Source organism: Argentina silus (genome assembly GCF_951799395.1).
Source record: "Argentina silus genome assembly, chromosome: 4".
Lineage (NCBI taxonomy): Eukaryota > Metazoa > Chordata > Actinopteri > Argentiniformes > Argentinidae > Argentina > Argentina silus.
The window spans coordinates 3,756,288-3,772,088 of record NC_139658.1 but is presented as its reverse complement, the minus strand read 5'-3'; the positions used below and the strand labels follow the sequence as shown (position 1 = coordinate 3,772,088).

Sequence of the window (15,801 nt, the reverse complement as noted above, 5' to 3'; positions counted from 1 at the left end):
GGACTGTTAATTAATGATAACAGCGACTGCACATAAAACAGATGACAATACCAGTCATGTTTGTACAGTTATCTTTATTATTATTTTGTTGGCCCCAGTTCTTCTTTGGTAACTGTAGGCTCTCGTAAGGCAGAAGCAATATGAATCCACCAGTTCACTTTACACAGAGAACAAAAACGCTTTTGGAGAGAAGTCAGTGGATACCTGGGACATGCAGTAATTGCACACAGGGCAATGTACAGCGTTAGTATATACAAAACAACATCGGCAGAGAAAAGACTGGCAGACATCATTACCCACAATCCATATGTGGAGACATGTCATCTTCCGGAATGGCTGAAGTACAGGGTACATAGAAGAAAGTCTCTTTTCCTTTGTGTATGACTGAATACATTGTGTTATACGTGTTATTTAACTAAAATAGAACATATTTGAAAATGTGTAAATGTTAAAAAACATAAAAAAAGATCTATAAATACAACAAGATATAACGATGAAACTATGGGTATATTGCATTTCTAAAATAACAACTCATTATTTAAATGTGGCTAAATGTTTAGCCAGTGAGGGATAGTGTTGAGGGAGTATTGAATTGAGTGAAAAAACTAAAGCCTAACTTGGTGATGTTACAAGAGAGACCATGGGCATGGGTGTTAAGCGTGTATTGTAACGTAGATACAAACGCGTTGTCAGTGGTTTGTTTCCCTTTAGGCAGTTAGACATTCACTCTTAGGCGAATGAGACATACATAAGGTCAAATGCTTACCCTCACAATGATGTACCAGAACTGTATCCAGAGTACAGTAAAGCTAGCCTGATTGGTTAGCATCGATCAGGGCAGGGACACACCTAGCATTACTCAGAAACATGGTGCTCAACATCACAAACAAACAGTTCTCTGTATTGCTTAGGAACATTCAAGAATGAGTTTAGGAACGTGTCAGAAATCTCAGCTAATTTTGATCATAAAACACCTACACTTTATAGTTGAACTCTTCAATATTTTTTGACTAAAAGAATGATTATTATTATTTGAGTATTCAATTATTCATTTTTCTTATTGTTCCTTGGGTATTATAGTTCTGACAGAGAAAAAGAGTAAACCCAATAAGAATTGATCAATTATTCAGTGATAAGAACAGTTGGTACATGCATTGATTCTCAGGCTGACACGGACACAGACTGCCCACCCCCCCCCACCCACCCCCCCCTCCAACCCTGGTTTATCTAGTCATCATCATCATCATCTTCATCGCTGTCCCTCATGGATATGCCCTGCATTCCTCCTTCTCTGACGGACGCTGTGGCCTCCTCCAGGGTGAGGCGGTTCCTCACCGTGTCGTACATCTTACTGTTGAGGGTGGAGTCCAGGACACCCTGCAGCCGGAAGTCACGGTACTTTTTCTAGAACAATCGGACAAACCACACAATGTCAACAAAACTGGAGACATGTCATCATTTTTGGAGACAGATTTCAGTGTTATGATTGCTAGCAAAAGGAGTCAGAGTGATACGTGACTATTATGTAGCTGCCAAACTCTCTATTTTCTTTACTGTTAGCTACTGCTTCGACTCTTTTTTGCTAGCAATCATAACGCTTTCATGTCTCCAAAATGAGGAGGTGTCTCCAGTTATCTTTACATTCCGCAGTTTACGCCATACAGTATGGACATTCATAACATAGAGCACACAGAGGGAGGACACAAAGACAGTTGTCAAGGGGAGAGAGCATATAAAGCCACGAATGTCAGCTTATTTTGAGTAGCGTTTTCAGCTACAAGACATGCATTCTAACATGTAGTACCTGACTGTCTCTGCACCCAGTAACTACCTACCACTGCCTTGCCAAGACCAAAGCATTTTGGCTAAAGCAGAAGTACACTGTACTTACATTCTAATGTAAATACACACATTGTTCAATCTATATGCCGCATGCAAGGCCTGCTAATCTATGTGCATTAATGTATTTAGCAGCCTTGTTGATTCACTAGCGTACACATGATGAGATATAAAGGTGTGACGTTCTTCTGGTAGGACCTGTTACTGCTCACACCATACCATACCGACGCCACACTGCAATATTAATACATGGCTCAGAATCCATGATTGTCAGTTCTGTGCCCCTCCTCAAGCCAAAACAAAGTGGGTCACGACTGGTTAATTGGGTCACAGCTTGCGTGTGTATTAATGTATCCCTTGTAATGTATCCCTCCCCCCCAAAAAAAAAAAAAAAAAAGTATATTTTTCTAGAAAGCAATAGTACTAATTTACTGAAACATTTGTCTTGTTTATTACACTAACATACACAGGTTTTAGGTGGATCATACTGTAAGACAATGTTACAGGCTTCAGGAGGATCACAGCCTCTAACAGTTTGGGTGACCCCTGGTTGAAAGTCCCAGAGCTTCATCCTGCCTCACCTTGACAACCCTGATGAGGATCTTAAGCTGGTAGACGTGGAGCTGCAGGTCCATCCGGTCAGTCAGCCATGTACCCAGCAGGTTCATGGTGCTGGTGTACCATTGCTGCAACACACACAAGCAAAGCTTTCTCCAGCAAAACAGACACAGACACGCACACACTCACACACACTCATACACACAGGAGCACATATTAACACACACAAGCATACACAAATGCACACAGGTGCAGAAGCATCACATTCATGGTGAATTCAAAAAATTATTTTGGTTCATTCGAGAACACAAAAAAGCCTCACAGTTCTTCCTCTGTTCACCAGAACTCTGACTCAGAACACTCTCTTGCATGAGCATTGCTGATGGTGTATTTGACTGGAATCAATTTGACTTCATCACAGCTCTGCCTTAGCTAACTTACTCTGAGGGCTGCACCACAACATCGTGACGTTATGACACTTTCCTCTTTTCAGCATAACAAACAGTAGAGGGCAAACCCTAGCATGCCTGGAACCTGACAGCCATCTGCAGACAGCTGTCTCTGCCATGGAGATGCTCATGCTCTATAATGTCACAACAAAGTTTTAGTTGAATGTTGCCAACACAAATCTTCATGATCCTTTTAAACGTAAACTTACACTCACCGGCCACTTTATTAGGTACACCTTGCTAGTACTGGGTTAGACGCCCTTTTGTAGCCCATCTGCTTCAAGGTTCGACGTGTTGTGTGTTCACAACCCTTGGTTGTAACAAGTGGTTATTTGAGTTACTGTTGCCTTTCTATCATCTCGAACCAGTCTGGCCATTCTCCTCTGACCTCTGGCATCAACAAGGCATTTTCGCTCAGAGAACTGCCGCTCACTGGATATTTTCTCTTTTTCCGACCATTCTCTGTAAACCCTAGAGATGGTTGTGCGTGAAAATCCCAGTAGATCAGCAGTTTCTGAAATACTCAGACCAGCCCGTCTGGCACCAACAACCATGCCACGTTCAAAGTCACTTAAATCACCTGATGCTCGGTTTGAACTTCAGCAGGTCGTCTTGACCATGTCTACATGCCTAAATGCATTGAGTTGCTGCCATGTGATTGGCTGATTAGATATTTGCATTACCGAGCAGTTGAACAGGTGTACCTAATAAAGTGGCCGGTGAGTGTAATTATTTACAGTGATTAACGTTCACTACCTATCTTCCGCCGTAGACTGGAGACCCATCTCTTCAGGATACATCTTGACTGTCCCTCCTAACGATCTCTCCATTCCCACAACCCCCCTGTACAGTTTCTCTACTGTAAATAAAATAAATAAATAAGTAAATAAAGTAATCCTTCCTTCTTCTAGCATTGTGACTGCCAATGGCATCTGGTCCTAGCATGGATTTGTTTTTCTTGATGATGACTGATGTATAGATGATTCACTTACTTTAGACAAATGTACTTGTTGTAAGTCGCTTTGGATAAAGGCGTCTGCAAATGTCAAAAATGTAAATGTAATGTAAATGTAACGTACACATACTGTAGGGTTGAGAGAGAGAGAGAGAGAGAGAAAGAGAGAGAGAAAGAGAGAAAGAAAGAAAGAAAGAAAGAAAGAAAAAAAGAGAGACATAGGCTAAGCTTAAACAACTGGGTGGGTTTGATCAGTTAATCATCGTTCTGGCGGGAGGAAGCCTGTCCTCTCCTTCTCCCTGCCCCTCTCTCGTCCCCTCTCTCTATCTCTCCCCATCTGTCTGTACAACTCCCTCTCTCTGTCACTATCACTCACTCAGTCTCTCTTTCCCTCTCTTTGATCACTCTTTGATTCTCTTGTTCTCCATCTGTCCCTCTATCTCTCTCTCTCTCTCTCTCTCTCTCTCTCTCTCTCCCAGAGCTGAGGGACAGTGAACTCAGAGCACCTCCTCTATAGCCCCAGCAGCTAGCTGTAGCATGGTAGCCGAGAGGCTCCAGATGTTTGTCTCTGGGGCCAGTCCTGTTTCACTGTTTCAAGTCTAATTGATTGGTAATGATCGGGCAGCCTGATGCTAATCGGGGCAGCCTGATGCTAATCGGAGCGGACTGACACTCAACGGTCAGAGGCAGAGACAAGAAGAAGAAGAGGGGGGAGCGGGAGGAAGGGGAGGGTATCTCAGGGGTGACTCTGAGTTTGTGTAACTAGCTTCCCGTGCCGGGCTTCTAAGGCACTCTACCGTAGGCCACTCATTGCAATCTGAAATCAGTTGCTATACCACTCAGATTCAAGGACATTTTTTGGGGGGTGAAACATTTTCCTCTTGGCAGAATTGTTTTCGCTTTCACTACACAAGGCTGTATAAAAGGATAAGTATACAATGTTAAGTTAACACTAATACTTTCTCTCTGGGGGTGAATCACCGTGGCGACCTGGTGCGAGCTTGCTTCCTCTCCGTCGCTCTGTGCCTGTGAAGGCATCGCCATGGCAGAAGGGCTGTGATCTCGCCCCGAGCACGACCCCCTGCCGAGAGGCCAGGCCTGGAGCGACTCATGGACTGCTCTCTCCCTCTTCTCTCCTCTCTGCCATCGTTGCCTTCTCTTTCTCTCTCTGAACCGTCTGACTCTTTACCTCCAAAACGCCTTCTATCTTTCCCTTTGCCGTCCTTCGTTGTTTCCATCTCCCCTCGGAGGGAGGTTTAGACCTCCACAAGCTCTCCATCACTCTCTTACTCTTCACCTCTACAAAGCCTCCTGTCTTTCAATCACTCACTCGCTCTCTCTAAACTATCTCTCCTTTGCCTCCTTTCTAACCCAAGGCTTAGTCACAGTAGTCTAGGTTTGAACCTGCTCTCCAGCCTCAAAACCAATACTTGTTTACCTTTCCTAAAAGAAAGGCTTTCGGTCCTCGTTTACTCTATTTCTAACCCTATAATATTCACAGAACATGCTGGATGTCCACAGTCCTCCAGAAGAAGAAGAAGAAGAAGAAGAAGAAGAAGAAGAAGAAGTGAGGAGCGGTGGGATACACACGTCCACCTGGGGAACTTAAGAGACAGACAGACTATGATGATCAGGCTTGTCAAATGAACAGTGATGGCACTCTCTGCTTTGTTCCCCTCCGAACAGACTTAACAAAAACCAAACAGAACAGACGAACGCACCCGCCACTATTTTTTAGGCTCGATTGGGATCAGCGGGAGGCTAGCACTTGCTGACAGCCAAAACAAGTGTAATATGGCTCTGAATATATAATGCCATAACCCGACAGGGATCAAATCTGTGACATTCTAACGAGTTCCATCTCATATTCTGTAGGGGTTGGATGATTGAGTAGGTTTTTTGGGGGTTGTGTGTGTGTGTGTGTGTGTGTGTGTGCATGTTTGTGTGGATGGGTGTGTGTGTGTCTGTGTGTGTCTGTGTGTGTGCGTCTAGGTAGGCATTGAGCAGGTTCATCACACACACACACACACACACACACACACACACACACACACATACACACACACACACACACACACACACACCTATACATACACATACATACATTAACATCTGCAGGCCCCATCCCCTTTGAGCATCCCCTCGGAGAGCTGGAAGGCAGAGCGACCTCCTGCCCCTTGCAACACCACCCCCACACACCCCCACACCCCCCCCCCACCACCACACACAACACCCCGCCTTGAACCCGGTGTTCACACTCATATCTGACATGTTACAGGAAGCCATCACGCCTGGCAGGGGGGCAACCAACAGAATTCAGTGCAAAATCTGCACACCCCGACCCCCGACCCCAGCACATACATATACAACCATCCCCAAATACATGCACGCACACACACACACACACACACACACACACACACACACACACACACACACACACACACACAGACAAAGACATAAAAACTCACACATGCACTGATTAAGACACACACACACACACACACACACACACACACGCCTTCCCTTCCACTTGCTTTCACACACCTGGGTTCTTGTCTCTCCTTTGCGGAGCTGGGACAGAGGGCTGGTAAGGAGTCGGCTTAAGGCCTTTGTGTTGGGCCCCCAAAAAACACAGAGAAGCAGGAATGCTTGAGGAGAGGCGGGGCCCCTCCATGGGGGGTACAGGGGGATTACAAGCAACCTGTGACTCTGCCTCTTTCTGCCCTTGTTGGTGGTAATGTGTGTGTGTGTGTGTGTGTGTGTGTGTGTGTGTGTATGTGTGTATGAGAGCCTTTGTGTGTGCCTTTGTAGGCCTCAGATTGTGTATATGTATGTATCTGAGTGTGAGTGTGTCTGAGTGTGAGAGTATCTGCGTGTGAGTGTGTTTTTCTGTTTCTGGTCTATGTACATATGTCTGCTCAAAAGCATGCTTATGTATATAAGTGGAGCTGTGTGTCTAAGTATTTGAATGTTAATGTGTGTGTGCTCCAGCTTGGAAGTGGGTAAACTAGTGCTAGTGTGAGCTTGAGTGATTCACAAGTGATTTTGTGTGTGTGTTAGTGTGTGTGTGTGTGTGTGTGTGTGTGTGTGTGTGTGTGTGTGTGTATCTGTGTGTGTCAGTGATACAGATTCGGTCTGGTCTGCATGGGCTGGGGTCATGTAGTGTGTGTGTGTGTGTGTGTGTGTGTGTGTGTGTGTGTGTGTGTGTGTGTGTGTGTGTGTGTGCTCCACAGATTGGGCCTGGTTGATGCAGGGCTGGAGTGTGTAGTAGGTGTCCTGCTGGGACCCAGCTGTGTCTGCAATTAGCGGGAGGCATGGAATGATGATTGTTGCCGCGGCGATGCTAATGCAAAGTGACAGGCTTACTTCTAAAGGAGAGGGGAGGCCGCTGTGTTTTACAGAGCCATAGAGCAGCACTACTTTTCCCTTTTAACACACATACACACACACACACACACACACACACACACACACACACACACACACACACACACACACACACCATTCATTCACTCACTCTTTACTCCCCTCGACAAGCTCCCTTGACAAAACAAAACAATCCTCAAAAATCCATTAAAGAGTGGTACGGCCGATCGAAGGCACAACCTTTCTACAGCCCTCCTGGCTGGCGGTGTCTGCACGGCTTTGTTAGTGCTTTAAAAAGAGCTGTCCACTCTGGTCTCCAGCCCCAGAGAGAGCTGGGCCCCTCCACTCGGGCAGCCAGGCCAGCTAAATTATGCCCCCAGCGGGCGGCTGAGGGGAGGACCCAGGGGTTGAGAAGTCTTTAAATCTGACTACAAGACATTATGCACTTACGACAAAGGGGCCGGGTAATCCTACCTGCTTGCTTTTCACCGCTGCTGCTGGCCTATTATTGTCTGCTTCACAGCCCCATGAGAGGAGGCCCATTGATGACGGAACTCAATTACCATAGTAACTCACACCGTTGACCCCCAAGTCTCCCCCCTCCCCCCAACAGTTGAGCTGAGCTGACCCCTAGAGGCAGGCCCCTTTCACAGGAAGCTGACAGCCGTAGATGTGTCCCTCCTCCCATGCCACGCTGTGTCAACGTTTTTTACCTCCGCCATCGTGGTCTCCTTAGATCCAGCCAGCACTCTTTCTCTCTCTCTCTCTCCTTTTTACTCTTCGAAGAAACAGGGAGGAAGAGGGAGGGGGGCGGGGGAGCTTTGAATAGCAGAATTGAAATAAAGTTTCAGGCTCAGCAAGCTTATGGGCTTCAAACTGTTTGTGATTGTGCCGCCTGTACAAAGGACAGGCTCGGCCAGCAATTCACACGGCTCAGTGCAGCCTGGAGTGGAGACAGAAATTCTGTGTGTGTGCCCAACCACAATACTTACTTACCAGATAACTACTGCCGTGGTGTGTTAAGTCTCCTTAAGAGGTGTGACTGAGATACACACTCACAATAAACGTCCTGTGCCCCCAACACAAGGACTGACATACAGTACAAGACCATGTCAAAAGGAAGCGGAGCGGCAAGAGGAAGGAAGGGAGGGAGGGAGGGAGGGAGGGAGGGAGGGAGGGAGGGAGGGAAGAATTCAATCAAATTCCCAGCTATTTTCCTCATCGCAATCTGGGTCTTTTACAAAACACCAATCCTATCCCACTCTGGAGTGTCAGTTGAACTAATAAGAGTGTCCAAATAAGGGAGTACTTTACAAATGCATGGGTAAATAACAAAAAAAAGAGAGGAAAGAAAGAGCATGTTGTGAGGAACTAAATGGCTGGAATTATGGTCGGTGTCGCATCATTAAGTAAACACACAATAAGCAACAGAAAAGCTCAGTGGAGGAAAAAAAGGAGCTCCTTACAAAAGGGCTGCTCAGAGGCGGATTGAGGGAGGCAGAAAGAGGGGTAAAACACTTGTGGGCTTCAGGCTTCTATAGGGGGAGCGAAAATGGAATAAGCCAGCAAGCACTTGAGGGTCCCGCCGAGCACCTGAATGGGTAGGAGGGGCGGGGGGGTGGAGGGGGGCCAGCGAAGGTGAATAGCCTGCCTTTTGGGACCAATTTGTCCCTTTTCACCCTTCTCCCCCTGCCTCTGTGCTGACAGATGTACAAAGAGGGACCCGCGCTGAGCCACTCATCCACATGCACCCGCCAGCAGCTGTCACTTTTGTCAGACAAGTTAATCAAACAAATGCCACCATACCTCCCTTTACACAGAGAGAGGGAGAGAGGGACTGAGGAAGGGAGGAATAGAGAGAGAAGGGGGTGAGGGAGATAAGAGAGAGAGAGAGAGAGAGAGAGAGAGAGAGAGAGAGAGAGAGAGAGAGAGAGAGGAGGGATATGGTGTGTGTGTGTGTGTGTGTGTGTGTGTGTGTGTGTGTGTGTGTGTGTGTGTGTGTGTGTGTGTGTGTGTGTGTGTGTGTGTGTGATAACACCCCCAGTCACTCAACAGTGGGACATGTCCCCCTTCAACATAAAAGAGGTCTCCATTTAACTTCCATTTCCCTCATCTCATGCGTTTCATCCGTTTCTTTCCTCTCTTTCTCCACACTCCACAATAGTATCAGTCAGTTGATTTCTACCACTCACATGCGCCTCTGTTGTCGGTCATGAGGGATTTAGCCAAGAGTCGGAGATCACAGTGAGGGTAGATGGGGGAAAACGAAATGCTCCCTCAGTAATTATAAAGAGTCTAAGCTGCTTACAAACTTCATTAAGAGGCAGCGAAACCTTTTCAGCATGTTTTGAACAGTCGCAGTACTGAGTCGATATACTGTGGTATGTATACCTGGTAAATATCTTGAGTCTTTTTTTATGCTGACCTTCTATCATCATCCTGCTTCATCATCTAAAGCCTCTTTTTTTACTATTGGTTTAGTTTAACCTAAAAGGATTATTAACTGGCATAAACAACAATAAGAGGACATCGATTGCAGTATCGCGTTCATACTGAGAAGTATCATGGCTTTACATGGCACAAACACATCTCCTTCTTGTTAATGAGTTTCTAAAAATATTTTTTTTTCCAAACAACAAACTGACCTGTGTTTAACGGTCTCCTCAGACTGATCTGTGTTTAACGGTTTCCTCATCATCCTACACACAAAAACATTTTTTACATGTTTTCAACCATATCTGTGTCAATCATATCATCAATGACCCCCAAAGGTTTTATATGGAAAACATGCTTGTTTCTCTTTTAGTTGATATTATTGGATAAGAAGGTAAATCCAATTGGAAAGGATAAACCACACTTAAACATAAAAAAACAAGAATAATAAAGAAATGAAATATACTCAGTACAGTAGTAAAGGCCTTCATAGGTTGAGACAAACAAATGAGTTGCTCCATTTCCTTTTTTCTACGGTAAAAAGAAATGGGCTAACCAAAATAGAGGTATGAGGATATCTCATCTTCCTAACAAAAATATGTTTTATTTATTTATTTATAACTTAAATAACATTCATGTCTAGATACACTGACACACTGTGTACGTAAAGCTACCCTTTCATCACATATGAATAACTGATCATATACATAACATTCTTTAGCATTAATATAGATGCAAACGTACAAATTAAAGTACTGTATAGACGCTTGTCAACACGGTATCGAGTCAAGGTCATCAATCCTGATTCCAGCTAACGCTCCCTCGCCACTGTTGTCCTTTATCTGGCCCGGTCTGTCTGGTAGTCAGTCTGACCCTGCCACAGTTAACGTTGCGTACAAGCACAAGATCAAATTGATTCAACTGTTCACTTGGCTCAGCAGTTGGTTCGTGACCGGGGGCCTCTTAAGTGGTGAAGTGTCCCGGACAGTCAAGTGGTGTTACAGCAGCAGGTCTATAAGAGTCATTCTGTGTCATTCTCATCATCTCCACCACCAACACCACCACACGCTATCAGAAGTTGCAGCAACAGCAGTGGCAGCTCAATCCCAATCCCAATCCCAATCTCAATCTAACCTAACCCCTCCCTCCCTCCCTCCCTCCCTGCCTCCCTGCCTCTCCAGCCGTGAACCAGTTCGCTGCATAGCGGCAGCAGCAGCAGCGGCGGCAGTGGCAGTAGGCGATTAAAAAGCGTTTTAACTTTCGTCACAAAGTGCAATCTCGCCCAATCTGATAACTACCCAAGGTCAACGGAAATACTTCAAATCAATCAATGAGCCGGGCTCCTAATCCCTCCACGGGCACAGGCAGATTAAGTGTATAATTGACCCGTGTAATCCCCGTATCTGCAGCCCTAGCCCCAGGGAGCCAAAGCAGCGCCGGGCATCGTGCCCCCCACAAACAGCTCTCTCTCTCTCTGGCTGGTGGTGGTTGTGGTGGTGTGGCGGGGGGGGGGGGGGGGGGGGGAGCATATCGCTACAACACTGGATTTGGCCCCAGCTAAAGAGATGGCTTTTTTAATCAATGATCTCAGGGCCGCCCACATTAAGTCGATGAGCCCCTTCCGTCCTTCCACCGTTAAGCACAGCTGTTTTAATCCTCATCTCTTCAGATGTTCTTTCAAGAACCACCACACAGAAGAAAGGGGGGTGGGATGGAGAGAGGAAAACAAATTATTTTTTCATCCCTCCCTCCCCTCCCCCTCTCTCTCCCTCTTTCCCTGCCCCTGAATTTAGCAAACGTAACCATCTGTAAGTTTCATCTCTTTATCGCTGCAACACAATTTGGTGCCCCCTTAGGCGGCTTGGTATCAAGAGTGAAATTGGTCCTCTGTAAAACCTACAGCACATCACAAAAGCCATCTGTACTTTGCGGCCGGTCCTGTAAGATTAATCATTATTGTTGAATAATACCCGCATCACTCTCCAGACACACACACACACACACACACACACACACACACACACACACACACACACACACACACACACACACACACACACCCGCACACCTGTCTTTGATCCAATTTTCACAAACACTAAAAATAATAACACTAAAGAGATCACAGAATGATGGGATTGATGGTGAGGATTGTGGTATGTAAAAATGGCACAAGGTCAATTGATTTTTTTCAGAAAAATAAGATAAAACTTTGCTGAATAAAAGCAATAACAGATCAGTTACACAAATCTCCTCAACACTCTTGCTACTGGGACATTGTGGTACAGTGGCTATGCCTAGACAGAAGTACTTACAGAGGTCAAATCCTCCAAATTCATGTCATGTTCTAACAAGCCCCCCGACACTCTAATCTATGTCACAACATGGGCATTAGTCACTTTTTAATATGTCTTGAATCAAAAAATCATTTCTTGGAGCCCTGCTGTTTTCTTAAGATATTAATATATGCCCATATATGGTTGGTCTGGTGTGAAACGGTACACTGGGTTGAGGGCAGTGCTGACACATATTTAAATGAGTGACCACATCCATGTAATCTTCTTACTGTGGTTGATATATGAAAACATGTTTTCTCTTCTTCTGAATAATACCTGCTAAAATATTTGACAGAGAACCTTACAATTGCATTTAAAAAATGTTCAGTTACACTCCAATTTACAGACGACTTACCTGGTATTTTATAAGAAATAATGATAACGCTTTACTTGGAGTGGTGATAATGTAGCATTCATAAAGCAATAATAATAATAATAATAATAATAATAAAGCATTAATTAAGCTTTTACTTGCATGACATAAAGAGTCATAATGGCCTACATAAGTTTATATAGTCATGTATACCCATTTTTATGAATGTGTTATGTATAACATTGACATTTAACATTATGGCAGCCACTCCATAATAACTTAAATAAGCATGCTACTTTGTCTCCACTGAAAAAACCTCTATATCTCTGTTACAACATATAAGCAAATCATCATGGCACTTGTTATAAGGCCTTATGAATGCACAACCATATTGTCCAGCAAGTGTGAGACAGCTATGCAGATTTGGATATTGCATCATAAGGCCTTATATCATATTTATGTCTGCTTGCACTATTGTATTGACTCACTGTTTGGATGTTATAGTGTGATTATAACCTCCCCCACCCCCTCCTTGAGAAAAAGTGGTATGACCCCCCATGGTGGTGTTCTCTGGTGGCCTGTCCACTCCATACTGTGCAGTAGGGGGGTGCCACGCCAGTGCAGGTCTAGTACCTACATTCTCTACTGAAAATGGTTGATGCTAGGATCAGGGTGAATAATATCTGATGCTAGGCGAGCTTCTATGGGAAGCTTACACCACTATAGCAAACTCATTCTAAATCAAGTGCTGTGCAGAGTGTTTCCAATGACACAATCTAGGTATATTGGCATCAGGATGTCTGCATTTCTTCTGTCCAAATGTCATCCTCTCAGTGTTAAATGCATGCTGTGCCGAGCTGGTGGGTGGTGGCTGGTGGGGGTGGGGGTGGGGGGAGGGGGGGGGGGGTGAATACTGGAGAGCTGAGAGCATGTACTCTATGGGGCCATTCTCCAGGGAGATGGGCCATGCTAGTAGATGTACACAGGAAAATTATTTGACTCTGAATCATGCCGGTAGATAATGTGCTAAAACAACTCGACATGAGAGATAAGTTCCATTTCAAAATATAGAGATGAGAATGGGAGGGGGGGAGAATGGGAGGGGGGGAGAATGGGAGGGGGGGGGATTCAGGAGAGAGAATACAAGGAGACAAGAACATATTTAGAAAGGAAAGTCGGGGGTATGTGGAAAGGAAGGGTGGTTAAAGTGACAGAAACAAAGAGATGGAAGGAAAGAAAAGAAAAAATGGCGCAGGCAAAAAAAAAAAACAATGGCACATTTACGCTTTCTGGATCATAGAGCATTTCTGGATCATAGAGCAGAGGCAGACACACAGCGATAGCAGCAGCTAAAACATCGCGCCTTGACCAGCTTGAACAGGGCGACGAGAAAAAGCACAACAGAGTGGAGTCCTGCAGTAGAACGAGACACCTTCATACGCCACAGCAGTGCCAGAGGGAGAAGAGATAGAGAGTGACACAGGAATCCAGAGTGAGAGGCCTCGGCCGTAATCAGACGAGAAATGCTCTTCTTAAGGAAGACGATACATGGCAAACAGCAGGTCAAAAGCAGCAAGAGAAACAAACATGGAGAAGTGGACACTTTCCCTCCCAGAGGAGTGAGAAGAGAAGAGAGAGAGAGAGAGAGAGGACAGGTCACGCTATTGGCCTTGAGAGATGAGACACACACACACACACACACACACACACACACACAGACAGACAGACAGACAGACAGACAGACAGACAGACACAAGTACGCGCGCGCGCACACACACACACACACACACACACACACACACACACACACACACACACACACAAACACAATCAAGAGGTCTTTCTCTGAAAAGAATGGCGAATAGCGGACAAATTGGTCAAACATGCATCACAAAGGATTTTATATAACCTGGATGATGATCCTGGCTATTCCTTAAGACAGTGTTCTCTTTTCTATCTCACTCTATCCACCCATTCTCTCTCTTTCCATCCTTCTGTCTTTCTTTTTCTCCATCCTCCTAAACCCTCATTACAATAAGGCTTAGGTCAGGGGCCCTCCTTTCTGTTTGTATCGCCTTAAGAGGAAGATTTACTTAGAGAAAGCCCTCATTTTCAAAATGGGACAGTTGCAAATATGTCTAACAAAGACTTCAGGGTAGATTTATGCACAAATGGTGCATATCAGGCCACTAACAAGCAAGAGTGGAGGTGACTGGTGCAGGAGCAATGACTCTTGCTAATACTGCACTTTGTATTAATAAAGTACACATTAACATATGATAATGAGTGTTAGCCTTAAGTTAGTAGTTAGCACCAGTTAGCAAGTCCTTCACTCTTTCACCTCATCTCAGCCAAAATACAACGACTCAGTTGTCTTATAATACAACCTACGGTAAAGAGATGCTTTATGGTCAGGAGAAAGTCCATCTAAACCTCTTGTGGTAACTCCCACAACCGCTGAAGGAAAAACGACATTCCACCTAAGAACGCAATTTAACCTATGATCAATTATTGGTCTGTCATATATTCCACTGGGGGGTTGACCTAACCATAACCCTGAACTTTCCATGACTCTGACCTAATAACCTTTCCCCCTGTTTTCATGTTCTTACAGATTAGTGAGTGAACACATGTACAATACATTTTTCACTTAAGCCAAATCTAGACAGGGGGTGTGTGTGTGGGGGGGGGGGGGGGGGAGAAATGTATAGATGGTATTAAGCCATCTTGGGGCACATCTTCTGTGCTCTTGTTTGCTGACTCAGAGTGAGAGAACACTGCTTAGGATAATCCCTCCTCCAAGGTCCGTGCACGTCGCAAACAAAACACAGAGAGACACAAGACGTTGTAAGGCGGCAGAAAAAACAGGCCAGAGCAAAGTGTTGCATCAGAAAAGGTTTAGAAGTAAAAGATGGGGGGGGGGGGGGGGGGAAGAGAGAAAGAGGTATACTGTATACAAGAGATATGTGTATACAGCTGTGGTAGAGAAAGAAGAGAAGAGAAGAGAAGTAGGGACTCAAAATGTGACTTATCCCTCTGAGCCGACTGTTCCATCACATTTTGGGGATCCCTCCCCCCTTAGTTAGAGGGGAGACGGCATTGGTTACTTACGTCAAACAATCTTTCTATGTACACCTCCTCATTGACCTTATCCCGAAGCATGTCCTGAGAGTGGCGCATGAAGGTCACGTAACCGTCAGCAACGTCCATCCCGGGCTTCTGCAGGACACGATAAAAAGAAAGGGAGAAAAAGAGGCAAAGAGAAAGAGAGAAAGAGTGAGAAATCAGCTAAAGAACAGTTAGCCAAAGAACAGATGCATAAAGGTACAGTATAATGTAAGGGAGGTAGTTGAAGGTAGAAATCGGAGGATGAAGTGCATGGGATGGAATGAGGAATGGTATCAAACACGTGTGTTTGATACTATTCCTCATTACATTCCTTGCATTACAATGAGCCCGTCCTCTGATTTCTACCTCCTCCAGCCTCCACTGGTATAATGTTTTTGTGAGCAGCCATACAAGTTTTCAAGAACTCCAAGTCATGTTTATGAG

The 15,801-nt window shown here is 45.0% G+C and overlaps 1 protein-coding gene across 5 annotated transcripts in view; it reads right to left on the bottom strand.

Moving 5' to 3' along the window:
* Nucleotides 1–1,227: 1,227 nt before the first annotated feature.
* Nucleotides 1,228–15,801, bottom strand: part of cadpsa (Ca2+-dependent activator protein for secretion a) — a gene marked incomplete at both ends in the record, with an annotated part of 89,581 nt that continues 75,007 nt past the window's right edge. For all 5 annotated transcript variants that reach the window (XM_083667507.1, XM_083667504.1, XM_083667503.1 and 2 more), the window contains 3 exons: nt 1,228–1,404; nt 2,421–2,525; nt 15,361–15,468. In XM_083667507.1, the coding sequence (XP_083523633.1) occupies nt 1,228–1,404; nt 2,421–2,525; nt 15,361–15,468 (390 nt within the window). The remainder of the gene's footprint in view (nt 1,405–2,420; nt 2,526–15,360; nt 15,469–15,801) is intronic.